Source organism: Rattus norvegicus, chromosome 4 (assembly GCF_036323735.1).
Source record: "Rattus norvegicus strain BN/NHsdMcwi chromosome 4, GRCr8, whole genome shotgun sequence".
NCBI classification, from domain to species: Eukaryota; Metazoa; Chordata; class Mammalia; order Rodentia; family Muridae; genus Rattus; species Rattus norvegicus.
In genome coordinates this window covers 179,039,726-179,067,576 of record NC_086022.1, presented here as the reverse complement: position 1 = coordinate 179,067,576, position 27,851 = coordinate 179,039,726, and the positions used below count along the sequence as shown (strand labels likewise).

At 44.1% G+C, this 27,851-nt stretch overlaps 2 protein-coding genes across 4 annotated transcripts in view; one reads left to right on the top strand and one right to left on the bottom strand.

The window, feature by feature from the left end:
* The window catches only part of Sox5 (SRY-box transcription factor 5), a 955,415-nt gene that overhangs the window by 400,110 nt on the left and 527,454 nt on the right, over positions 1-27,851 (top strand). The gene's annotated exons all lie outside the window — the stretch shown is intronic.
* On the bottom strand, positions 105-8,081 carry LOC134486654 (large ribosomal subunit protein eL21-like). Its single transcript, XM_063286867.1, has one exon. It carries the CDS (start codon positions 595-597, stop codon positions 115-117), a length of 483 nt encoding a protein of 160 aa, XP_063142937.1. The 5' UTR covers positions 598-8,081; the 3' UTR covers positions 105-114.

Below are 27,851 nucleotides of genomic sequence, written 5' to 3'. Positions count from 1 at the left end.
GAATAGATGCGTTCAACCCATCCCTTCACAGTGGAATGGCCTCACATATCTCTTTTTTTTTTTTTTTTTTTTTTTTTTTTTTGCAGTTCAGGTTCTTTATTTCCTTTGTATACATTAGGCCATGAATTCGTATGGAATGGGCTCCAGCAGCTCGGGCTCCTTTCCGTTAGTCCTCACAAAGTGGGCTTCTCTGGGTGGCGCAGGCTGGCGCTTCAGCTGAACCCAGGTGCCCTTCTCTTTGGCTTCCTTTTTCTTCTGATCGTTCTCCTTCACCCGCTTCAGGAAGCTGTCTCTGCTCTTTGAGTGCTTGATGCGCTCAATCCGCACATTGATCCTCTTGGCCAGAATCTTGCCTTTAACTTGCTTGTTTACAATGATGCCCACGGCATGCTGGGTGACATTGTAGACTCTTCCGGTTTTGCCATGGTAACACTTATGGGGCATTCCTTTTTGAACAGTGCCCATTCCCTTGATGTCTACAACATCACCCTTCTTGTAGATTCGCATGTATGTGGCCAAAGGAACGACTCCATGTTTCCTAAAAGGTCTAGAGAACATATACCGAGTACCCCTCCTCTTTCCTTTTGTGTTCGTCATTTTGGCGAGTTACTGGAAGATGGCTGCCCCGGCGGAAAGCCCTCACATATCTCTTATCTGTGTTCAGTTTACTGAGCACAACATGGGGGTATTGACAGCTACTTACACAAAGCTTTGCGATGACTGAGGAGTCCACTCGATGATATCTAATGAGAGCGTGGGTATCAGAGGTGTGCACTCGTGCAGTAGTCGTTACTTCTTATGCAGAGGGCCTGTTAATAGGCCCTCCCTGGAAGAACAATCTTCACAGTTTCTCCTCAATTCATTGACATCGTCACTGACATTAGAAGTCTTGAATCAAGCCGCTCTTCTCACGGATCTTGACACTTGGTTAGTTTCTTGGAAGCCATAAAACACATCTTGGTGTGGCTTTCACTCTCAAGGGTGTAGCTGAGACACACTCTTAGAGGTCTCTGGGACTAAGACTTTGTTACACTCATTCACGTGACCTCGACCTTCTCACGTGTTTTCACCTTTTTCATCTTGGAGAGTTTAGGGAATTTGCTTTCCTACGTCCGGCATGAAGTCTTCTGCTGAGAGTTGATCCTCTTACCTCGTTGCTTGGAACAGCACTCCCATGGGGCCAAGTGTTCAGGTTCATCCATTTTCAAACCCCAACACTAACCATTGTTGGAACAACTTTTCTATATTCAGTTTTTCATCGCTTACCTTTGTCAATTCCTTTCTGAACAAATCAGTCATCTTTCTATTGTCATTTCTTCATCCTCATATGAGAGACAGCGGTGACCAAAAGCTGGAGGCAGAGATGTTTCTTGCTGGACTTTTGAATGAGAAGGAATCTTTGTGACAGCGTTGAGCAACCTGAGTCATGCGTTTCCTTTATCAATTGTGATTACCTGTCAGTGAGGAGCAGGATGGTTTCCCTGAAGGCCTTGCCTGCTCTGCAGAACCTTCCCCATTATCTATCGATGCTGGGGAGCTTTGACTTCTCTGGCTGCTACAGGTATTGCAGTCTGCCACTACCCTGCCTCTACGTACAGTTACTCACCATGCCAGTTCCTTGGATGTGAATGCTGAATGGATAGTGTCAGGTTGAGAAATGCTGGTCCCAAGTATTCTGTGGAACACATTTCTTCAGAAAAGCTGATAACAGCTGTACTGGCTGGTTTTCTGCGTCAACTTGAAACAAGCTGGAGTTATCACAGAGAGAGGAGCCTCAGTTGTGGAAATGCCTCCATGAGACCTAGCTGTAAGGCATTTTCTCAATGAGTGATCAAGAGGGGAAGGACCCAGCCCATTGTGGGTGCTGCCATCCCTGGTAGTCTTGGGTTCTGTAAGAAGGCTGAGCAAGACAGGGGAAGCAAGCCAGTAAGAAACATCCCTCCATGGCCTCTGCATCAGCCCCTGCTTCCTGACCTGCTTGAGTCCCAGTCCTGACTTCCTTTGGTGATGAACAGCCATGTGGAAGTGTAAGCTGAATAAACCCTTTCCTCCCCAACCTGCTTCTTGGTCATGATGTTTGTGCAGGAATAGAAACCCTGACTAAGACAATAGGACTGTGTCTAATCTTAGACCATCTTCTGAAGCTGGGGTTAGAGGGTGATAAGAACCTGAATTCAGTTAATGAGATGCTGGGTGACCATGGCATTTCCAAACTTAAATCATGGACCCTCAGTTCACTGGGGTTTTTGAACCAAGCAAAAGGTTACACTGGTCGTTGGAACTAACCAGGAAAACAAAGTTAGTAAATTCAAAACAAATAAATTCATTAGATATTTTCCTCTTAGAATAGACTACAGCAAAATGAGTGTTCTCCTTTAGGATCAAATTATCTTTAATCGCTCTTCTGGCTCAGAAGAGATCGTTGCATCCATGGCACTAATGTAAAACTCAAAAAGGCCAGGGAGAGGAAGATGTGCGGCATTCTCATTGTGTGCCCTTGGGTCTCAGGAAACACTTTGTCATTGTTCTCCGGGGGTTTGCTGAGGATGAGTTCTCACCTCCATGAGTGTAGCTCCATGACATCATGTCTGCTTACAGACACCAGGTCCCGCATTTGATTCCTAGAACCAGATGCATTTGTGGGTGAACGGGTTTCACTGAAGGTCACATGGTTATGCCTTATTGAATTTCACATGGATGCCAATAAGAAGAGTAAATGGATGAGTACTTGAACGTATGTGACTACGGATGGCTAGATGGATAAGTGAACAAACGATAGAATTTCTTTTCTCAGTGTTAGGTGATCTTCAATAATGAAAGAAACCAACTGCTTCCCAGCCACCAAGCACGTGACATATAGGTTAATGATGTCATGCCAACACACACTTGATCGTTACTTTTCAAAATCATTGCTCCAGCCCTTCATATCTAGAATTAATTTCAAAATAATTAAAAACTCTGTCCAACCAAGCAGCTCCAGTGTTCCATTCCTTAGTAGCAACCTGCCAGCTTTCAACCCAATGTGCCACTGGTGGCTCTTACAGTGCGACAGACCAAGATGGCTCCCCTACACCAAGCAACCTGCTGGAATTCCCAAATGACGGTTTCAAAGATAATGTAGACTGTGGCTTGGCTGGAGTAAGTGTAATGTTTTTGTTGTTACTGCTGGTTTTTTTTTAAGATTTATTTATTTATTATGTATATAGTGTTCCGCATGAATATATGCCTGTTCACAAGAAGAGGGCATCCCATTACAGATGGTCATGAGCCACCATGTGGTTGCTGGGAATTGAACTCAGGACCTCTGGAGGAGCAGTCAGTGCTCTTAACCACTGAGCCATCTCTCCAGCCCAAGTGTAATGCTCTAAAGAAGACTCCTTTTAAGAGAGTAAAAGGTATTAGGGTATGTTAATAAAGCTCGAAGCAGCACTCACAACATGTCAGCTAAGTTACGTAGTATAAAATGTCACAGGGCTTGACCTGTCAAGGAAGTTAAAGAGAAGCATTGATGGATTTCGATAAAACAATACATTTCAAGTATGTATTTATTCCAAATAACTTGAACTTCCCCCATGCCCTGTGAAGAATTTTTCTGGACAGACTTCATTTCTGAAAAATTTGAACACACAGTCCTGACGGTTTGTCAGTGGCCAGAAGATCAAGGATTTTTGCTTCATTAAATATTGTTACTCCATTAGCTATTGTGGTGCAAAGCAAAGCGATGGTGCGCTCCCTGCTTCACCCACCTTGCCCCCTTTTATGGGAGTGTTAGCATGACCTGTCTGCTAATTAATTTCTTAAAATCATTCAAAACATTTCAGTTTTCTAAATGTGGTGGCTTTTCCTCTTAAAAATAAGACAAAACAAAACAAAACACAAAACTGACCTTGGTAGAAACCGCCTTTACTTAAGTATTTCACCTCTAACCTAAGTCTTAAAAACTTAAACAAATGTAAGACGAACTAGGTTTTCTGAATCAGTAAACATTAAAAATAAGGGAAAAGAAGACTCCCATGCTGCCTTACTTTGGGATTTAGGAGTATTCCACGGAGTGGGGCCATGAGGATGATAAAAGAATGTTGTAAACGCTCGGTGCTACAGCGCAGGTGGCATCCATTATCCACCTCACTGCTTAGCTGGTTTATCGCTCCTGGGTCACATAGTGTGTTAAGGCAACAAGAACTGGTGCTTTGCTTCCTATGACAGTGGGGCCCAAGGGAGGCTGCTTGGCTGACATTTAGTTATCTGCAATAAAACAGACAAGAAGTGTTAAGGATTTTTGTGAGGACCAGACACCACTGGCAAATCAGTTTTGGAAGCCCACAGTAATTTAGCCCCCAGGATAACTGTTCTTAATCTGCAGTGGACCCAAACCAACCCGTTTGGTACGTGTTCTCCGCCCGCATTACGCTATGCTGCCACGGCCAACAAGAGTACTTTACCCACTGCATGGGGAAAATGTGCCTGCTAAGTTTTTCCCATTAGGAGGTGTTCTTCGTTCCTCTAAAAGATACATTTCCTTTGTGTTTTAGCTATTACTGTGAGCTTCTGATGTTTACAGATTGAAGCCTCGATGTGGATTTCCTCTTTTCAGACGTGTGCTACGTCTAAATGCGTCACGATAATGAGTTGTGACACTGCACTAATTAAGTTAGTAAGCTTCTTTAGTGTTCAGACTGCCATCAGATATCAGTGCCTTTGGAGGAACTAACGAATGAGTAGCATGGTTAAGAATGCTTACACGCTGCAGAGTCACTGAGGACACACACACGATCCAATAGATCAGGAAGGACGGTGGACGCGAGAATGCTGGAGAAGTTAACATTCAGAAGCAGGACGTCATTAGAGTGGCTGTGGACTGCCGAACCGAAGCTTGCCAGTGCTCCAGGTCGGTGATTATAACACGGGTCTGCCTTGGGACTTGGAACAATGCAAAGGAATTGGATATTGTTTCTATCCTAGGACACTGATCCTTTTGTGTGATAAAGCACTCCTTTTAGCAAAAGTATATTTTCTTTCAAATCTCACTATTTTGATTATTTCATAAGCAGACCTCTCAATGCCATAGAAAGAACACAAGGATAACGACTTCTTTGTTTTGCTTTTCTCTTGTGTGGTGCTAAGTCTACTAAGTCAGTCGTCAAACCTGATGTCCTCTGCAAGGCCAGCAAATGCTCTCAACCTCGGAACCATCTCTCCAGCCCCTGGACATGCATTCTCCTATTTGACCCTTTTAACTAAAAAATGAGACTCTATACATTTTCTCCAGCTAAAATGTATCCATCCTAAATGTTATGTTGGCCGATTTATCAGGTCAACAACTCCTCCCCTGGTGTAGCTTCTCTGAAAATCTTTGTCCCTTGAAGAGATTAAGCCAAGCTTTGAGTGGCCTTACCTGTCCTGACCTCATCGGTCGTAATGCTGTGCTCAGTCAGTCTTGGTGATGGTCACACACCCTCCTTTACCTGGCCACTAAATCAGTCTATTTAAATAAAACTGTCTAATGGTCAACAGCAGGCTGCAGTCAGTGTTGGTGAGGTCTTGCACTTCTAAGTAACACAGAAATCCCAGCGCCCTTTCAGGCCCGACATTGGCACGTGTTTCCATCTGCTAACAGCGTCATTTGAGGCAAAAGGTCCCAGTGTATTTGAAGGAGCCTTGAGAATTAGTGTCTGGAGTCCATGCTGCTACTGCTCTCATGTATTATACAGCAACATGGAGTGGTGAGGGTGGTGGGGCTCATTCTGAGCCCGAGCTTGCACTGGCCGTTCGTCTGGAAGATATGGGTTGGATTTCTTCTTGAGAGTAACTGAGAGCCTCAAGGACTGGAGGAGGTAAAGGTTCGTTCAAATACACATGTTGGGACCGCCCCCCATTCCCCCCCTCTGTGGTGGTGGTGGTGGTGGTGGTGGTGTGTGTGTGTGTGTGTGTGTGTGTGTGTATGTGTTGTTAGCGTGCATGCGTCAGAGACAGACAGAATATAGGAAGATGTGAGTACAGACATTTCGTCTGTTGGAAATCTAAGTAGTGCTTTGAAAGCACAATAGCCCTTCACAGAAGACCAGGAGGATTGTTCCTTGTTGCTCTTTCGTTTAGCTGAGGCAGGATCTCCTGTATGCCAGGCTGGCCCCAAATTCTCCTGCTTTCACTACCTCAGTGGCAGGACTACCAGGAACCTGTGGTCACTGCTGCTTCCTAAGGTGCTGGGGACTGAGCCTAGGAATAGATTAATGTACATTACATCAGTATCCAACTAACTGAACCCCAGGGTCGGTTCCTCACTATGAATTAAGGAGAGCAATTAGTCTAGCATTGACTGGACCTCAGAAATTTATGTGCTACGCATCTTAAAATTACTTTTCAGTGAATGGAATGTTCCTCCTACCCTTGCCTCAGTGAACATGTTAGAGCCCAGTTCCCTTACTGGGATCCACGGAAGTCTACACCTTGACCACATAGCTAGCTACCATGGGTCTTTCTAGAAAACTCCTAAAATTCATATTTCTTTGAGACAGCAGTCATAAGAGAATACCTGACTGTGATGTGATCATCAGGAAAATTATATTTGAAATAAAGTTAGTTGGATTAGCTGCAGCCCTGAGACCAACCACCTGTAAGTGAGCCAGAGAAACCCAGGATTTCCTCCTTGCCCTCCGTATGAGTAGCTCACTGTCAGAAGACCCACCCAGGCTGGCAACAAGCATCAGAGCAAGAGTTCGATAGGTCTCCTTTCTGAACTGGGGGGCAAACTGGAAGAAAAGCCTTGGTGTGCTTGGGGTGTCGGTGGTAAAGGGAAAGCTCTGTGGGAGGCCCCAGGGAAGCGGCAAACGCTGAGATGTAGGCTTGGAGCATCCTGGTTCCAGCAGTGGTCCAGGCCTCTGTTCACAACAGCCACTCCCAGCCAGGGTCTGCCCACACAGGGTACAGGAACAGTGCACAATTTAAGTCGCCAACATCTTCCAGCTCTAAGGCGAGTGCCACATCAGGAGTGCATATGCAATAAAAATCGAGCTAATTAAACATTTCAAAGGGAAACATTATTTTAGCACTAATTAGATATGATTACGGTCCTTATCCCCCCCCCCACTCCGGCCAGTGCTTAAGATCACTGAAACCACGTTCTGCTTTCTTGGCCCAATATTTCCATCCGAGTCTTACCGAATCACATAAAATGCTATCCGAATTTAGGACCCGAAACCCACTCTGTTGACTGGATTGAAAACTCTTTTATTCAAATTAAGATTATTAAAACAGCCACATTTGGGGAGGACCACAAACTAAGGGCATTCCTGTTGGTAGACAAGTATTTACAGATTGATACATAGAATCTTTATTGGAGACACTGCTTAGTTACTTTTCTCCTTACTGGCAAAATGCTTGACCAACACTGGGTAAGGAAGAAAGGGTTGGTTTGGACTCCCAGTTTGAAAGTACTGTTTCTGAAGGCAGGTAAGGGATGACCGCCCGTGTACGGCCGCTGGCACATAGCATCTACTGTGTGGAAGCAGAGACAGGTGAACGCTCAGCTTTCCCCCTTTCTCCCTTCAGGAACCCTAGTTGATGCACCACCCACTTCCGGGTGGTTCTTCATCCCGTTTTAAACCTATCTATAAGCCACATCACAGATACGACCAGAGGTGTGTTCTCGTGGTGATTCCAAATCACATCCCGTTGATGATGGAGATTAAGCCTCACAAGCCTCTATACAGTATTAAAGGTTCGAACGTCTCAGATCTCTACACAGGTACCTGTATTGAATTGGTGGGAATCCCAGTGTATAGACTGAAAAGCAAAATGAAACAAAACAACAACAAAACAAGGAAATAAAACAACAAACCAAAAGCAAACCAAACCAAACAGACAAACACCAGGGCTGGTTGCCATGGGTGACAGACACCACGACAACAGCCCTTGGACAAGGAGGACAGTTTGCCTGCAAGTCATTGAAAGTTAGCCGGATGTGAATTCATAGCACGTGCAGGCCAACGGTGCTGGATTTGGTGATCTATAGACAAAAGGCCTTTCTAATCAATGGCCTATGAGAGGTTGCAATATACTTTTAAGTAATTAATGAACAAGAAAAAAAACTTTTAACTCCTCCTAAAGGTAGTCTTACCCAAGACATCTGCCAATTGCGTTTCTATTTTTATTAACGGAAGTCTAAAGGGATTAAAGATTTGAGCTATGATGCGCATAACAGGAAGTGCTTGTCTGTTGTACTATAAATCTCCTCAAAGTCATTTAGTGATAGGAACTGAGGGTATGAATGTTCTAGTGTTCCGTAATGATCTCTTTGATACACTTTAGACTGTTTGAAGCTGTTAAGGGCTAACAAAAAAGGTATAGGGGGGCAATGTATCAAAACAGGAAGACGGAATAAATGTAATTTACTACATTTGGTCTTGAACAACAGCAAACCCACTGAGCTCCTTTTGTTTTTTTTTTTTCCTTTTGCCTCAAATTCCATAAAACCATACTTTGAGGAAAGAGAGAAATCGTTAACACGCTGGTTCTCTGCAGTCCTAATTAAAACCAATGAGAAGTTTTCTCCCTGGCTTCCACCTCGAGCTCGAGGGCATAGGCAGCAAATTGTGTTCATTTTGCTGTTTGAGTTGTTCAGGAAGGAGCTCCTTCAAACACCACGCCACTATCACGATGCCCTCCGGACAAACGCTGTCACATCAAGGTTGCTTTGAAAAAAAAAAAGTTGCACCAACACGTGATTCTAGCTTCTCAACACTCTCACCGTCAACTAACATCCCCGAAAATACATCAAAGAGAGTAGTTACCCAATTATAACAGAAATTATGGTTCCGATGTTACAGTTAACACGAAAATAAATATAGGTCAGACAGGGTCTCGTTAAGTTCACTCCAGTGCCTACCAGTTATTGGACTTTTATGAAATAGATATTTCTTAGGTGGATTCGGCCAAGAATCTCTCAAAACTACAAAAGGAAATTCATGGAAGGTCAAAGAAGTTGCTGGTGACCTTAACGTGTTCCTCTGTCCTCCTCTCATCAGTAGTTCTCATAAGTAGTTAATGTCTTTGTTTCCCCAGCCTGGACATTAATTAAACACGGAATCCCTCTGTGCTAATCTCCTGTGTCATTTACCTCACAGGATAGACCACAAACTTTAAGGCGTGCTCTCTGCCATGTTCCCTAGTGCTTTTCTGCGGGGCTCCCCTGGTGCCATTTTCCCTTTTGAGACAGGGGCTGACCTCAGGGCTGTCTGTGCCACCTGTGACCTTCCTGCTATCAACTCTGAATGCTGTAGCTTGCCCCCGAAGCTGTCCATACACTCTGTGCCTCACGTTACACATAAATGTCCCTCCCCGTGTTCTCTGCATTCTCCTCCCCGGTGATTCCTACACCGTTTCCTATAGGGAGGCCACGACAGAGTTTCTCCTCTTCCAAGTACTCCCTTGTCTTTCCCACTCTTCCTGCAATGACTCTTGCTCATGGAGTCTGTTCTGTTTTTCCCAGAACCCCTGACCTTGCCTTCCTGCCTTATTTTACTGCCTCGGTCTGATCTCTGTGTGCTTTTCACTAGTTCAAAGCTCTCACCTGCACATTGAGATAACGGCTCTGGCTTTTTGTGCACCTGGGAAGCTAGCCAGTCTCACACACCAGTGACAACTCCTTTCACCCTCCCTCAGGTAATGCTTAGCTTACAGCTCTGTTGGACCTCTCCCCTCTCACTCCACACAGTTTCTCTAAGTAACTTCAATCAAATTAATGTCGTTCCCCAGCCCAATGCCAACTGAATTTACACCTGAGTCCCTGAGTCCATCAGGAACTGTTTCCGCAGAACCACCACTTGAGGGTAACACAGGCCGCTTCACGTTTCTAAGTTGAGACCAGCACCCCAGTCCAACCAAGTGTAATTCCTGTACACTTTCATTTTCATGAATGAACTCACAACTTTTTCGGCATCTTTCCTGCACTCTTCACTAAAGCTCACTGACCAACAGCTGTCAGCCAGGCAGGGAGGACTGAGTGGACGGAGAAAGGACAAAAACCAGTTCCTGCGAGAAGCGCGTGTGCTGGTAAAGGGATACAATTAAGCAGCATGCATTCCAGGCTACAGTCGCGCCAACAGTATGAAGAAACAGTCGACATGCAGTGAGCTGCACATATTTGGAGTATGACGTTTGATAAGTGCTGGCGTACATCCAGGCTCCATTCTCACCACTAAATAGTGAACATGCCCATCACCTCCGAGAGTTTATCCTGGCTCTGTCTTCTATGACTTTAGATTTCTGTATTTTCCAGACTGCTGTAGAATTGTGATTTTTATATACACACACATATATATGTATATATCATGTAAGTAATATATATATATACATATATATATGAATATATATTTACAAAAACATAGGGTGGTCTAGTTCCTTCACATAATTGTTTAAATTTATCTGAGTCAATTTTTTTATATTCACTATAGATTTCTAACTTATAGTCACAAAATATATTTATACATGATGTTCTCGGTGTTTTAAAATTATTAATTTTATGTGTGGAGGTGTTTTTCCTGCAGGTTTGCCAATGTGCTACATATGTGCCTAGTGCGTGCTGAGGCCAGAAGGTGTCAGATACCCCGAGATTAGGGTTATATGTAGCTAGGAGCCACCACGTGGGTGCTGGGAATGGGACTAAGGTCCTTTGAAAGAGACACTTGTGCTCTTAACTGCTGAGCCATCTCTCCGGTGTTTCACAGTAAAACTCCAAGTCAGTTTGTATTAATAATAGCTTATTTTGCAAGGAATGGATGGAAGATCTTATTTCTCCGCATGACTTCTCCAGGACTGTGGTACTTTTGCTATGATATGATATATTTTTACTGAATCTCCTTCCTGAGGCTCTGTGAAAGTCAGTTTTCTGTGTACTTAGGCTTCAGTCTCCTAAGTTTTGCATTGTAGTCCTGTGGTCTACTTGTCTACACTACAGTGGTGATTTTGTTTATTAGGGGAGCTTAGCTCAATGTCTTGAAATAAAGTTGGCATGGTGAACCAGTGTATTTGTTTTCCTCAAAGCAGCTATGGTCATTCTGTTCTGTTCACGTTTTGTTACAATTTTGTAGTACATTTGACAATTTCTACAATAAAATAAAATAAAAACAAACAAACAAAAAGAAAAAAAACAAAAAACCCCAACATCTGAGATTTTCAGTGGGATCATGTATGAATAACTTGTAGTCATTAAATAACTTGGATAAGATCAACCTTGTACCAGTATTGAGTGTTCCTCCCAAAAACACAACTTCCTCTCTGTTTCCACAGCTCTGTATCTCATTTTCATATTTAGAAATACACTTGAAACTCTTGTCCGTTTTTTGTCACACAAATTCCCAGGTAATTAATTGTTTTGATGCGGTTGAAAATGATGGTGCATTTTAAACACAGGTTTCCATGTTTGTTTTGGCATAATGAGTGCAGTGAGTTTGTTTTTATTATTTTAAACTATGCATCCCTCTAAAGTAGTTAGTTCTACATGTTTTCATGTAAATTCTGCCCAGTTCTAACTGCCAGCCTTTCCTTTGACTAAGAAGAAAGGCACTGTTACTTACAGCTTTCCTCTCTAATTGTCTTTTATTGCTTCGTCTTGCCTTGTTAATCTCCAGGATAACTTTCACTGCAAGATAGCCTAAAAAGTGTACACGTGAGCCAGGAAGTGTGGTGGGAGATAGTAGGGTCCCCTCTCTCTTTAAGTAGGGTGCTAAGCTTTTGGAATATTCTTTGTCCTATAGTGACACTATCCCTCCTATATTTAAACCCTGATATTTATTTAAATGATGAACGCTGAAATTTGTAAATATACTCCGTATCTCCTCATATAATAATGGTTCTTTTTAAATAATAAAATAAATAACATTGGCCAGATTCCAATTTTTAAGCAATAGTGAGTTCTTATGATAAATTAAGTTGGATAAAGCTCTTTAATAGTTTAAAGAATTTTTGACTTCGATCATGATTGACTTTTTTGTCACTGTGGTTTGGTGGCAGAGGGTATTGTTGAAAAGGTATATGAAAGATATGTGCTGAGGGGGGGGGTGAGACAGTGTTGCAGCTTTGGACGTTTGCAATGTTTCAACATTGTAACATTTCAGGTGCAGGTTTGCTTTTGCTCCAGGACAAGAGCATTGACCTCTGGGCCCTTGTGACTCCCAAATCTGAACACTTTTCAGCCACATTTTGTCTGTCTCTGTTGGCTTCTGTATTTCATCTTTGGACATGAGAGTTTGCAAAGTTCACCAGTTCTCTGGGATTTTTCCTGTCTTCCCTCCTCCACCCCCACCCGTATAGTGCACTTCGAGTTTCTGTCCTCACCAGTGCTTGGTTTTCTTCTGTCACAGTGTGGGTTTAGCTTTAACCACAGAGCATTTGTTCTTGAAATATTGAAGGGTTCCTCCATTGATGCTAGCTTTGCCCTGTCTCTAGAATTTCCATGTATTTCCTTGGATTTTTCTGCCATTCCTTGAGGATTCCAAATGACTGGCTTTTCTTCCTACTATAAGTCATTTTTTCCTATTTGGGATTTCAGACATTGTGAAGCCTACAACATTGGAAAAATACATATGCACATATACATATGTATGCATATATGAGTATATATATGTATATTTCATGTATATATGTAAACAAATGGATGGGATGTGTGGTTAGATTACAACATTTAGAAAAAATAATCATTTATTTTTAAAAAACAAAGACTTGCCCAATGGAATAAGTATAAATAGAAACACATAATAATAATAATAATAATAATAATAATAATAATAATAAATATTTTAATAATTTTGCTTCATTCCTTTGTAGATGTGCCATGGCAATTGTAGTTACTGACACCACACAGATTTAGAATCCTTAGCTCTTGAGCCTTCAATTTCAAGTTTCCTTTTAGATAGCAGCACCTGAGATATAAATATTCTGTTTATATTTTTTGAGCTTTGTCCTGAATTCAGTGAAGTTTCTTGGAGCCAGATAAATCTAGGCAGGAGCACAGCAGCCCCCAGTCTGGGGCTAATTATTCCTGGCCACTAAACCAAGACACCTCTTAGGATGTTAGCCCTCAGGTGAATTGTTTCGGATTCCATCATGTCCAGTGAAAACGGATTTTAAAATTTCCCTATCATCCTTGTCTTTTATGTCGTTTGTTTTGTGTTGGCATGTGTGTGTGTGTGTGTGTGTGCGTGCGTGTGTGTGTTAGGTTTATGTCTATGTACCACATGGATGCAGTAGCTCTGCAGGCCAGAAGAGGGCGCTGGAGCCTCAGGAACTGCTGTTACAAATGGTTGTGAGCCACCACGTGGGTGCTGGAAACCAGGGTCCTCTGTAAGAGCAGCAGTTGAGCCATCTCTCCAGCCCCAAGGTATCTTTTCTTTTTAGCTAATACAAACTCCGTTCACTCTTTGCTCTCATTCTGTTTTTCTCACATGTATGCTGAGCAGAAATCATTCAGTAGTTGACTGGAACTCTGGGCATCTTCCCAGTCCCTTTGCCTATCAGGTTGAGTCTCCCCAGGTGCCTCTCTCTCCCCAGACAAAGCCTGTTTCCTGCACTCTGGCAGCCCCACACAAGCCATAGGCTAGAAGTCTGAGGAGAAGACTCAGCTCATTTGTTTCTTGGTTTCACGGAACAATATTGCCTGATATTCAATATTATAACAAGCATATTTTTCCAAATATTTTATATTTAAAAGCAAACAGTTTACAGTAGGGCATGGGATCCAGACACTGTTGCTCCAGCTTCTCCTAACATTATGTGGTTTAAAGAAAAGAAATAAAATTCAAGTATGATGGAAAAACCAGACAGGACAACAGAGGACTATGGGTGGTGCTAGAAAGAAGAAAGGTCAGACCGTACCCTGTCCCCACTCTACCTCTCCCTGCCTGACCATACCCTGTCCACCTGCCCCACCTCTCCCTGCCTGACCACACCCTGTCCTCCCACTCCACCTCTCCCTGCCTGACCACACCCTGTCCTCCTACTCCACCTCTCCCTGCCTGACCACACCCTGTCCTCCCACTCCACCTCTCCCTGCCTGACCACACCCTGTCCTCCCACTCCACCTCTCCCTGCCTGGCCACACCCTGTCCTCCTACTCCACCTCTCCCTGCCTGACCACACCCTGTCCTCCCACTCCACCTCTCCCTGCCTGACCACACCCTGTCCTCCTACTCCACCTCTCCCTGCCTGACCACACCCTGTCCTCCCACTCCACCTCTCCCTGCCTGGCCACACCCTGTTCTCCTGCCCCATCTCTTCCCACCTGCCCTTCAGTATTGACTACCTCATTGTGCACTTAGTTTTCTCTGTTCTTGGGGTGAGCCTTCCTCCCTTGATTGTGGTGAACCTTTTTCTGGAGTGTGGGAAAACAGAACTTTTGTGTGTTTTCAAAGTGCCTTTCCAAAAGAAAGTGCAAGAGAGAAGGACATTAAGACTGAATCACTTTAGAGATTTTTACCCCAGTGAAAAAACTCAGACACACATCATAATGGCCACTTTATTTTGGAGTTGATGATTTTTTTTCCCCCACTTGTGAGGTACCTCGTGTCTATACATACGAAGAGTTCGGCCAACGATTAACTCGACAGTTGGAGTTCTGCACCTCCCCGCCCACTCTTAAACTTATTTCGAATTTCTCTTTATATGTTTCAGACCCTGCGAACCCAAATTTTTATTACCACCTGTTTACATTGTTCGTAGAAATCTGGACATATGGCACTTTGGTAAATCAGATAAATAAATAATCAGACCACTTTTAATCATATTCGAGAGAGAGAAAAAACCCCTTTGTTACTTAAGAGAGTTTTTAAAAAAACTTTTCTGTGTGTAGAGAGATTTGGTCCCACTGGAAGTGTGAGCCTGTCCTTTCGAAGGGTGAGGCGCGGCTACCCTCTCCCCACCCCCACCCCCCGCCAACATAATATTTTCATTAATTACATGGGAGTTTTAGAAAATGTACTCTGGTCACATTTGATTCCCATTCCTCCCAGGCCCACTCTCCCTCCCTTTCATATATGCCCCTCCTCAAGCCCCACTAAGTACAATTTGTGTCACCCAGATACTCACTGGAACTCAGTCAAACTCCCGGGGGCAGCTCCTTAAAGAAAACTGAGTCTTTCCCCACCCAACCAGAAACCATCAACTACAAAGAGCTACTACACTTCAGCATCCTTATCTTAATTTTTTAGGGTTCTCAATCTCTCTGTTTCTGTCCCTCCCCCTGGCTTCCTCCCTCCCTCCTTCTCATTCTCCTCCTCTTCCTCCTTTCCTTCTTTCTTCTCCTTCTTCTCCTTCTCCCTTCCTCCCTCCCTCTCACCACCCTCCCTCCTTCCTCCCTTCTCCCTCCTTCCCCCATCTCTCTGGCTTTTTGAAATGGTCAAGGGGTCATCTGTCTTTATAGAGTCTTCCGACCATGGACAAAGCAGGAGACTCTGATTTGAAAAGGATCCTGATGAAGTGCCCATTGGTCAGAATCTCTCCCAACTGAGCACTGTTATTTTCATCCACTCATGTGCTGGTTTAATGGAAGAGACATTAATTTTGCTTACTTGTGTGTGTGTGTGTGTGTGTGTGTGTGTGTGTGTGTGTGTGTGTGTGTGTGTTTGTGTCTTTTGGTGTGAATTCAAATATTAGTGTAGGCCCCCTTGAGGGCTAGAAGAAGGCATCAGATCCCCTGGGAACTGGGGGAAGAGCTAGCTGTGAGCTGCCTGCTTTGCATACTGGTCTTCTGCATGGCTTCATCATGTTCCTGACCTCCGAGCCACCTTTCCCCGCACACCTCTCACTGGCTTTTAACACAGCCGCCATCTTCTATTACCTCAGTATACGGCTACTGTTCTTGCCTTAACATTTCCCGGTGACAGAATGTGTTTTCTTTTCTCTTAACAACACTTGGCAATACCCTCCAGATAACTGCGTTTCACCTGGAGAGCCATTGTAACAGGAACCTGGACCAAACCCGTGGGGAAGCAGGATGCCACGGGAGGCTTCAAGTCCACTCCTCATACCTCAGATTTAGTTCAGAAAGGCTTCAAGTCACTTGATGAAGTTATGGGAAAGTACGTGTTCTTTCTCCTTATATACTGAGTTTCATTTTGTTATCGTTCTGAAATACTCAGAAATATCCAACGCATATGCCTTTTTAAAAAAAAATCTCTCTGAAGCTTTTGAAGAGCAGTGTTTTAAAAATAAATGGAAAACCCCAAAGAAACTATCCTTTTCTTTTGTTCCTCTGCGGGACTTTTGTGGGGAAGAATCTGTGTGTTACGTGCCTCTACCTGGCACTCACACTTTGATTTTCTCTCACTGGTCTGGCTTACCCCAGCCTCTGGCTTCCCACGAGTGTCTAGATTGAGATACCATCTTGCTGGTGTGGCCATGCGCTGTGAGGACAGCAATGGTGCAGCTTCTGTATCCCACAGAAACACTTAGGTCTTGCCGGCCACATCTGACTTTCACCAGGACAGTACTTTGTCTTCATAGCTGGAGCACATCCACCCAGAAGAGATATGAAGTAGTGTGTTCAGGAAATAGTCCCTCAGAAGTGTGAGCTACAGTTCCCACTCACACTCCTGGTCTAAGGCTGTGGGGGCCAGTATAGTGTGGACTCTAGTGGGGTCCCCACTGGAAAACACTCCAACCTGCAGGTAGGGGTCAAGGTGCTACTATGCCCCAGTCCTAACTCCCAACCTGTTTCCCTCAGGGCAAACTCCGCTGGCAAACCACCACCGCCACCACCACCAACAACCACCACAACCAACGAACAAAACAATACCACCCAAAAATACCTACTACCCATTGATCCGAATCTGAAATGCCCAGGTTCGAGCAGAAATCCCTCCTGGGAGTTGACAAGCTCAGTGCCTACCCTTAAAAATACGATTGTTCAGAAATAGCAGGAGACTGAAAAGGTTTGTGCTTGAAAAGCCAACAACACCCACCAGCGAGCAAAAAGTGCCCACTCTTTTGCAAGCTAACCTGACCGCGGACCCAGGTTCTAAATACATTAAGATATTTTGTCCCATTATTCGTTTTGACCAATTGACCACAATATTAAAATCTCAATCATGGAGCAGCTGACAAGTGCAGTCGCCTAATTTTATTGAAGAGTTTTTTCCCCCCTTTTTCCATTTTTCCATCCTGTTAACACTGCTGCTTATGCCCAGACAGTAATGGGCTTCTTGTATGCCCACGACTGTTATGATCATGTAAATTTATTGGTGCTTAGAAAAAGCGAGCTATTAAAACATTACAACAGCCATTACAGCCGGGCTCGTGTTGGCTTTCGCTCCCAATGAACATATGCTTCCGAGTGAATGCCTAAACTCTTATTTATGGATTTAATTTAATATGCGGAAAGAATTCAAAATTAAATTTTGTGTCTGCCTCCAGAGAGTGTCAGTGTATAATAACATGGTAATTTTTACACATCTTTATGAGAAATGGGAAAATTAATTCTTTCTGACAAGTTGTAATTATTCGGCTTGGAACGTTTGCAGCTGAGCAGTTTGCTTGCCTGTTGTCTGCTGTTGCGCGGGGTAAGGGGAGAACTCAAGAGATGGAGATATACCGCACATCTGAGAGCCTCTAATAGCTTCTGACATTTTAGCCTTGCCTATTATCAGGGTGCTCTTTAAGGAGTCGGGGTGCCATCTATTATGTTGCCTGGGATGCACGCACACAGTTGCGATAGCCGGAACGGTCTACGGTAATTTCTAAAATGGGGGGGGGATGTGCCCAGGATCATCTTGGAGGAGTCAAAATTGGTATGACAAACCAATGTCATAAGTGTCCCTGTTACCATCTGCCCTCTCACCTGTATATGCGCAGGACAGAAAGGCAACTCTCAAGGGTGGCGTTCCAGACTTGCCTTGCGTTTAAGACTATGTATGTTTAAAAGGAAAGTGTGTAGTTCCTTTCGTGCTCCCGCAGACCCGTGTTTGTCCCTCTGGCTAACACCCCACCACGGGTGAGCGTGTAATAAGTTCTAGCCCTTTTCTTCTCATGTTTAAGCATTCATGGAAATGTAGCATTAGCTTAATGCACGGTGAAACCAAAACACCACTGGTTGTGTTAGCAATGAAAATATGGAACATGTTGTATGAGAAGAGATGGCGTTCTGATTGACAGGCCCTCCTGGAGTAGAGTGGTGTCATCTCTCTGTGGGTAGGATCAATAGAGACTTTGCGAAATAGATGCCGAGTGCCTTGTAAGGGCGTGCTAGCAGACACACGTGAGAGGAGGGTCTGCTTTCAACAGTAAGCATGCTTCCTTTTCTGCTCCTGTCCCTCTGGCCAAGCAGAGGTGGAGTGACCAACTGGCTAGTCTCTGCCGTGCTAAAATTTAGGCTGACATTTTTGTTTTGTTTTGTTTTGTTTCCTTACGCAGCAAGACTTGACCGAAGGCTGTACAGGTGAGAATAAAGCCTATATCAGAGTACTGTCTGTCCACAGTGGCTCGGCACCTTTCACTGGTTGAATCAAGAGCCCCGCTCTACCTCCTACTAGGTGATGGCACCCACTGTGTGCTGTTCCCTTCTGATTGGCCTCTGCTCTCCTGCTGGCCTATTGACCACTGGGGTCTTCAGTTTTCATCCTAGCCATCTAAGCCTGGAGGTGGACATTCCCAGGGAGCAGTGCTAGATTTAGTCCAGGGGCTGAAAGGCAGGCCAACATTGTGATCCCCTCTGTAAGGGCATCATCCTGAACTCTGAGCCTCTGGTCTTCATGCTTGTGGATAAGCTAACACACTTACTCTCTCCCATTGGTACAGAAAGTGAAGGAATGCACTGTTTCTGAGTTAGAAATGTTCGGTGTAACTGTCAGGGCCAGGGTTGTAAAGAACTAGATGGGAATTAGAAACCATAGGACAGGTTTTTGCAACTCAAGGGAGGATGACATCAGAGCCCTCTCCCTCTCCCCCCCATTCTTTACCACAGTCACTAGAGACCCTCAGGAGAGAAAGAATCCAATATAGATGAATTATTTTACATTATTGAATCCTATATTGTACCTATAATTGCCAATAGTAATTGCATTTATATTGTTTCCTTAATTAATTGACTGTTTCCCATGCAGCACAAACTACCAAAATCTCTCTGAAATATCAATGTTATGCCCCCCCTATTCCAGATCTGCTCTAAAACCGAGATATCTTAAAAATTACCAACCTTTATTAGACTCTTCGAGAACAAATGGTAGTTTTGGAGTACAGCTTTAGACTTTTAGAGAAAACAGATCTAAAAAGATTTCTATAATACAATATGCTTTATGAAGGTTTATTTAAGCCAGAATAGCAAAGTCTTCTATCCAGGCTCTGTGCTCTAGACACCAGGCTCGCTTAGAAGCTCAATCAAGCCCCTAGCAAGCAAAGGAAAAGTCAGCCTCTGCTATTCATTTGTCTGTTTTGAGACAAGATCTCAATCACCTCAGGCTGACCTCATGCTCACTGTACAGCCAGGGATGAGAACTCTTGATTCTCCTGCTTCTGCCTCCCGAGCGTTGGAATTACAGGCAAACATCACCATGGCCAGTCACGGTGCAGGAGATTGAAGTCCTGGCTGCAGGCAAGTTAGGCAAACTCTGTAGAAACTGCACTACACCCTCACTCTCCAAGGCAACTTCTGAAGTAGCAGCAAAGACCTTTCCTAAAACGAGTTTATAGTGGGTGTGTGCATGTGTGCACATGCATGTGTGTGCATGCCTGTGTGTGCATGCCTGTGTGTGCATGCCTGTGTGTGCATGCCTGTGTGTGCATGTGTGCATGTGCACCTCCCTACTAGCTATGTTTGAGACCCAGAGCTACATGACACCCTGTCTCAAAAATAAGTTCATAAAATGTTACTCATTCTCCAGGACAGCTGCAGAGACAGAATTTGGGCTTAGACTGGAGTGGACTCGGCTACCTGGTCTCCACACCACTACTTCTGACCCTCAGGACTTCTAGATCATGTGACCCTTGGATCCATACTCCCTCCTCCTGTCCTCCTGCCCACTGTTTCATGAGTCACCATCATTTGCCTTCAGATCTCTTTAATTCCTTCCTTTTATTGCTCACCCCAGACCTTTCATCTGCCTAGGGCTATAACCTTTCTTTCCTGGCTGCCCTGTGGGCAGTTCTGGCTAAGTCACGGCACATTCTAAAAGCTCTGGTAAGTTGGTGTCACCTAGGAGATGAAATCCATTTACTTTGGGTTTTGATATAGGTTGTCTTCATGGCCATGCTAGGGTCCTTTGTGTCTCATTTTCTTAGAGGAATGCGTATCTTCATGGATCTTCCATCCTCACACGGTCTCCACCATGGTTCCCGATCACCCTGTATTTAAGATGCCTGCTTCTAAACTTTAAGCCTCCCTCTTTTAAGGTGGTGTCCATCTCTCCTAGCAGCCAAGATCCCTTCCTAATAGCCATGGCCTTTCCACTAGGCATCCAGGACTTTGTCTACCCCGGTCCATCACATTTACTAGGTCAGTGGTCGCTGGTTATTTATGCCCCCTTTGTCTGCCTACACAGGACAGTAGCACCTCAGAAAAGAGATGCATCCCCCTCCTCACCAGTCTCCCACACCGCACCCCATCCATGTAGTGGCCACTGGGTTGGTTATTCTTCACTGGAGTCCCCAAAGCCAGAGACATTTTACTGCTTGCAAAACCAGATGGGAAGTCTTGTGTTTGGGGTGTTCCAGAGGATCATGGGACTCCTTTGATGAGATCTAGGGAAGAGCGACTTCTGTGACTCTGTCTTCCTGCTGGATAGTTCCCAGAGGGATCAAAGGGTCCACAGGTGACCAGTGTTCATGGATGGGATATATATTAAAGATCTTAAAAGATTGTAGAGGCTTAGGAGGTCAAGTGTCCCTGGAGGAAGTGAGCAGGGGCAGCCTTGAGGTTTGAGGCATGATTCTTCCTTCTCTCTACTCGTACCCAGCTTCCTGGTCCATGGTGACCTGAGCAGTCTTCCTGTACCATTTCGTCATGATAGGTGAATGTTAGGTGACATCCCTTTAAGCCATGAGGTCAAACTTCTTCCTTGAAGTTGGTTCTGGCCAGGTATTTGGGCAGCCATGACAGTAGCATAGTTTGATTCTTGGGCATCTCTAAAGGTTCACATTTTCAAGACTCATTTGTGGAGCTCCACTGTTGTGTGGCAATAGTCTCTTCAGGAAGTAGGAGGAGCTAGAGGTTTTGGTCTCTGTTGCTGGATCCTTGCAAAGGATCTTGGGGCTTTGCTCATTTCCATATGTCTCTCTCTGTTCCAAGTCCCATGACGTAAGTACCTAATGCTCCTAGCACAAGATGCTGCCTCACTATAGCATGGGGCTAGCTTTGCAGAGATACAAACCTTTTCTCTTGATAAGCTCACTGCCTCTGGTATTTCATTACAGTGATAGAAGCTCACACAAACTGCCTAATGGCACAGATTTTTTTCAGAGGGAAGAGAAGATAATGAAACGAGCCTTCGGTGACTTTGGCAAGACTGATGGCATCCCTACGACACTCTGCAACGGTGACATGGCCTCGCGCAAGACAATATTCTCCCGACTTTTTCCTTTGGCTTTTTCAGGGACCGTCTACCCAGCCTGATTCACAGCCAAGTCACTTTTCCTGCTTTTCAGCCTGAGCTGATTTTCATTCTTTCTGTCTGGACAGACTGTACAGTTTTACAACTAAGTGAGAAATTCTCACTAACACAGAGCTAGGGTCGGTGGAAAGTGTGTGCTCCTGTAGCCTCCTTTCACAGCAGAGGCTGAGACAGGAGGATGGCTCAAGCCTGGAGAAGTTAAAGGGTAGCCTGGAAACTGAAATGAGAGCTCGGTCACATCTTTTATGCATTCAGAGGGAAACAAAATGCTTGTGGATTATTACCAAAGCAGCCAGGTTGTGCCGTGGATAATTTTGAACAGTTGAGAGACAATTACTCTTGTGCTAAGTGTTTATAAGTGAAGCTTATTAGTTATGTTGGACCCCATAAAAACTGTCTTTGGGGTTAATAGTATGTGTATATACACGTGTGTCTGTGTGTGGCTACCCACAGAGTACACCAAGGGGCGCTGGCTCCCATGGAGCTGGAGTGAAAGGGGTTGTGAGTTGCTTAATAATAATACAGTATCTCAACTGTATGTATATGAACACACATTCTCTCTTAAGTGCCTGAACCACAGTGAAAGCGTCTGATAAGTTTGGGGATTTTCTGTTAAGCTTGCTTGTTTTAGACTCTGCCACATGAATGCTGGTAAGAAAAATGCATATCACTGCACTGGCACAAGAGATGTGGTGTGTGAGATCATTTTATCGATGTTTTCTGGAGTTAAAGTAATATCTTGAGCACCAGTAACCACCGAGCTGTTTTCTTTTCAACCTGTGCCCTGGGTGCTAACTAAAACTCTCCGTGGCTGGCTTCTACATGGCACCTTTGGGGACAGTGTCCTCGGTGGACGGATTGTCTCAGGGCCTCGAGTTTTAAAGGATCCGAACACTGCAGCCCACCCCAGCAGATCCCCCAGTCCTTTTGAATGAAGCCACAGATACATCGCTAGGTCTGCATTTATTATTCTTCCTTTAAACAGACACCGAGGCTGACCTCATACATGGTGTGGCTCGGTTCATGCATGAATCTTTCCACAGCTACATTTATCAACTTGTCTACAACCAGAAAGTTTACAGGCAACAATTAAAACAAAGAAAGAATTACCTCATCCTTTGAGGTGTTGGGTTAGCAAACTGCTCAGTTTCCGCTGCCACCAAGGAGCTGGGCCATTTATCCTCCAGCCCTAACTCTGTGCAGTGTTACCTGGACTACTTTTGTCAATAACTTTGGTGTGTGCTATGTATCAGGGCGTGATAGAATCATGATGGCTCTATTTGCATTTCTCTGCCTTTCTGTTTTCTTTTTAATTGGGTTATAAAACAATTAGTTAACACCACGTCGTTTTTAGAACTCCCCAAGAGGGCCAGGCTCTGTTTGTTCTCCCTGGGCTGGTGGGGGGAGGGGACCCCTCTGAACTCCCTTTTTATTTACAACAGGGTGAAGGTCACACAGGAACAGGTTTGTGCTGGTGCTTTCTCTCCCTGTGCTGACCTCCCTTGCATTGTTTGGCTTCCCTGCTCCCCCTGTGCTTTGAAGAGCTGCACTCCAGGTGTCCCTGTTCTGAATTACACATGAAAGACCCACATCCCTGGGCTAATTAACTAGTAAACTGTCCCCACCTCCCCTGGGTTTAATTGATGGTGTTCTTAAAAGTGGGGAGGCAGTTCCTTAGCTCCATGCTTTCACACACTGTCAAGTCTCCTGCTTCTGTAGAGGGGGGGATTCAGATTATTTTGACTTCTAGGTAAGGCACCAGGGCACCAGTAGCATGGGTCATAAAACTCTGACCCTGAGTGGAAGGAAGCACCCTAGATTTGCCTGAGCTGTATCTTGAAAGCCCTGCCTGTGGCTCCTGAGGTGAGACACTTCTAGAATGATCTACTTGCTCACGGTAGCAAGACCCTGACTGGTTTTTATCTCTGAGTTTGATTTGCTTCCTTGTCAAAGCAGGGTCAGCGGGTCGTACAGTTTTATTTTGAGTACAGGGCTAGAAATGTTAGATAAAGTTAACATGTGACCAGACAGAGATGTTCATGGAACACATGTGGGTCGGGCCATTTTCCCTTCTTGGGATCCTCAGACCCTAGCGGAGGGGACCTCTGTCACTATGGAATTTCCTGTCCGAGCTTTGGCCCAGCAAACTGCATTGTGTAAACGGTCCACGGTGTCCACCCACCCTTGGTGTCTCCCAGCACCCCTCCTTCAGTACTTTGCAGCCTTTAGAATTTAACCCATGAATTCTGTGACGCTTTCCACATCATGACTTCATCGGCCCCGTGCATGCTGTTTTTGTCCTCTGGAGTTAGAACCAGAATTCAAGTAATTATAATCAGCTAGTCATTTGAGGGTATTCTTGAGTGTCCCCCTTAAGAATTATTTCTGTAGAAGCTTGACGTCCTTGAGTTATTCATAAACCCCAGCCTGTGGCCATCACCGCCATAGCCCCTGCCCTCTGAGGAGCACAACTTTCGCAATTTCTCATTTTCTACCTCCTCATGAAGCCCAACAGATGGGTGTTTCGTGTGGAAGAAGTTTCCACAATACAAACACAAGGGGGCAAAGTGAAAAGGAAAAAAATCATCTCTATATAATTGACTTTCTGAAGTCTGTTTATGAAGAGCACTGAAGGTAGAGATACAAACCAAGGATGCTGATGGATGGTTTTGCCCTGTGGCAGGAGGATTGATTGGTGAGTGGTCTTTCGGTACACTTGACAGGAGATCAGGAACTGTAAAGCTTTGTTTTTTGGGCCTTGGGATTTGCTTCCTTGAGTACAACTGATCTTGCTGGTCATCAGATCTAGAGGAAATAGTGAGTTCCGGGTTCAGTAACAGAGCACTGACTCAAAAACTAAGGTGGACAACTATTAGGAAAGATATTAATGTGGACCTCTGGCTAACAAATGTGCTTGGGGAGTGAGTGTCTATGTATATATACACATATACACATACACACATGCACACATGCATACACACACACACTCACACACAGACACACATAGAGAGATACTAACACACATATAAACATAAATACATACATGGTATGTCACACACAGACATTTATACATAGACACTCGCACACACAAATACACACTAACACATTTACAAACACCCACACATACATATACACACATGGTATGCAGACACACAGACACTCACATGCAGACACACACCTTTCTTTTAAAACTAAAAAACTTGAAGTCTACCAGAGATTAGTGCAGGGTCAGACCTACATGAAGTTTTACGGAACCTTTTTTTTTTTTTTTTTTTTTTTTTTTTTTTTTTTTGTAGACTGTGCTATACCAAGGAACAGTATGTTCTCAGCCTCCTACATTTTCTCTTGGTGTCTTTCCACGGAGCTAAATGGACTTTTACCCAGTGTCCACATACATTGTCCACAGCAGCCCTTGAGCCTTGTTTGTTAACAGCCTGCTGCCGTATTAGCCACAGACTGACTTCCATCATTGCTTTCAAACATCGCATCTTCTATCTGCCCTCTCTGTTCCCCTGAGAGATTTCTAGCAGGTCTCTGCATCCCCTTTATAACCCCATTCCCACTCTTCCCAAGGCAAGCTCTGTTATTAGTCTCTGGGTATCGTTCCCGATACATACAGATATGTACATTGCATATAGGCAGATTTAGAAACAGCTATTTGCAAAGGTATATGCATACATCTGTGAACACACATCCCTGGCTTTAGCTTCAATGTCGGATACTTGTATAGCTTTAAATATGTAAAGCAGGGCTTGGTGGTTCACAGGTACAGTCCCACCACTCAGAGGTAGAAAGTGGGAGTTCACTGCTCCCAGCCCATCACAGACTCCGTAGCAAGAGCCCCCAACGCTACAAAAATGAAGGAATATGAAGAACTCCATGTTGGGGACTAGAAAGCTGGCTCAGGCATTAAGAGCAATTGTGATTCTTTCAGAGGATCCAGGTTTCATGCCCGGCACCCACATGCCAGTCATGGCCACCTATAATCTCCAGTTCCAGGAGATTCAACACCATATTCGGAGTTTTGTGGGCACCAGGCATGTAATGCGGAAATATACATTCAAGCAAATCATTCATGGAATTAAAGACATCTCATTTTAAACAAATTAGAAAACAATTCCCTTCTAAAGCAAATTGACAGAGACCTGCACTTCTAATCCTTCCTCCTTCGCCTGCTTTTAACCTCCAGCTATAACCAAAATCACAGCCATGCCATCTCTTTTGGACTATCTCTACTGTGCTTAGTCTCTCTGTGTGTTAAAACTCCCAGGAGTTACGAGATAAGACTCAACGGAGACTAATTCAACTGGCTTGATTTTGAAATCTTCTTTACTTTTCTGCTAACGTTTGGGTGTGTCTATTCTGGCTTATTATTTAGGGTCCTGGCTGAATGGAGACTCTTCTGACATGATTCATCCCACTTTATATTAGAGATGGAACATACGTAATGAAAAAACAAACAAACCAACAAGCAAACAAACACCAAATCCAAGAAAGCTGTCTTCGATGCCTATCTATCCCTGTACAATTATGATGGGGCCAGGGGAGACAGAGGCAGGATAACGGTGGCATGGGTCATGTGCACTTTCAAAAGTAGGAAGAGTGTGCCAGGGAGATGCTATGCAAGTGTGAAGAGGAGTTCTGATCCCTAGCCCCAGGCTAGCATGACAGCCTGAAATCCCTGCCCATGTCAGGACAACTCAGGCAGCTCCTGGAGCAAGCTGGCCAGTTACCCTGACCAAATCCCAGAGGTCGGGGCTCAAGGAGAGACTCTGACTCAATGTTATATGGTGGTGATTGATCAAGTAAGACACCCAGACTCCCGAAGTCGCCAGAAGCTTCCCCCTGCATGTGTACACACGTGCTAATATGTATGTACACATGCACATCACATATATGTGCCCACACACATATAATCCATGTGTTATTGTAAAGAATGAACTGGCGTGTTAAGCAGTGAGACTGTCACGAACATAGTTGACAGCGTTTCTTTCAAAAGAATTAGTCGAGGATGTATTAGTCACAGCAGAACAATATTCCTATTGTACTGAGCTTTATAGACAAAAGCTCTTAATAGGTTGCTTATGACTACGGAGTGTTTATTTGACTGCAAAGGTGTTTCACATTTCTTCAAATGGATCTTCATTATGAATGTTTCTTCAGTATTTTCTCAGAGTTAGTCTTCCCTTCAAATTAATATCACTTACCCCACGGATTATATCCATTCTGATCACAATGTGACGTCGGCCCTGAATGCCCATACAGCCTCCTATGAAAGCCTTATCCAGTCACACCCTCCTCCTCCACCTTCTTTTTCCCATGTGCTAGAGAAATAGTTTCTGAGCTTGGTCCCCAGATTTGTTTCTCTCGCATAGCCTGGATGACCCCCTTCAAATATGAACCACATTATAATACAATCATATCACATCTCCTCACCCCATTTCAACCTCTTCAGCAACAACAGCTTCTCATCACCCGGCATTCAGTAAAAGCCTGCGGATGTGGGCTCTGCTTCCCTTCAGAACTTCGACCTGAGCTGTTGCTTCCCTTATGAAGCTGACGTTTGTTCATTCAGTTTGGGGAATGGATAAGTGCACACCCCCAGCTCCTCATGTATCACAGCCCTGTAAACACAGTCCTGGTTGTATATAGATGTGTACAACTGTACCTTCCCCATAGTCAGTTACACAGTCCACTGCCTCTCCTGCTGCTGTTTTGTTGCTTTGCTTTGTTTTTGACCTTTGGCATGTCACATTCCTGTCTGTCTGTCTGTCTGTCTATCTATCTATTATCTATCTATCTATAATCTATCTATTATCTATCTATCATCTATCTATCATTTATCATCTATCTATTATCTATCTATCTATTATCTATCTATTATCTATCATCTATCTATTGATCTACCTACTTATCATTTATCTATTGATCATCTACCTACCTAACATCTATCTATCTATCTATCTATCTATCTATCTATCTATCTATCTACCTATCATCTATCAATCATCTTTCTATCATCTATCATCTACCTACCTCTCATCTATTGTCTATATCCCTATACGTCTATCTATTATCTATATACCTACCTATCACCTGTCTACATGCCTGTTTTTAATTTTCGTGTGTATGGGATCTATGCGTGAACTCTAGCGAGGGCGCATGTGCATGCTATTGCAGAGACCAATCAGAAAGGAGGTCAGTACTGTTTGCCGTAACCTGCTCCTTATTTCCCTAAAGTAGGATCTTTCATTGACAGTT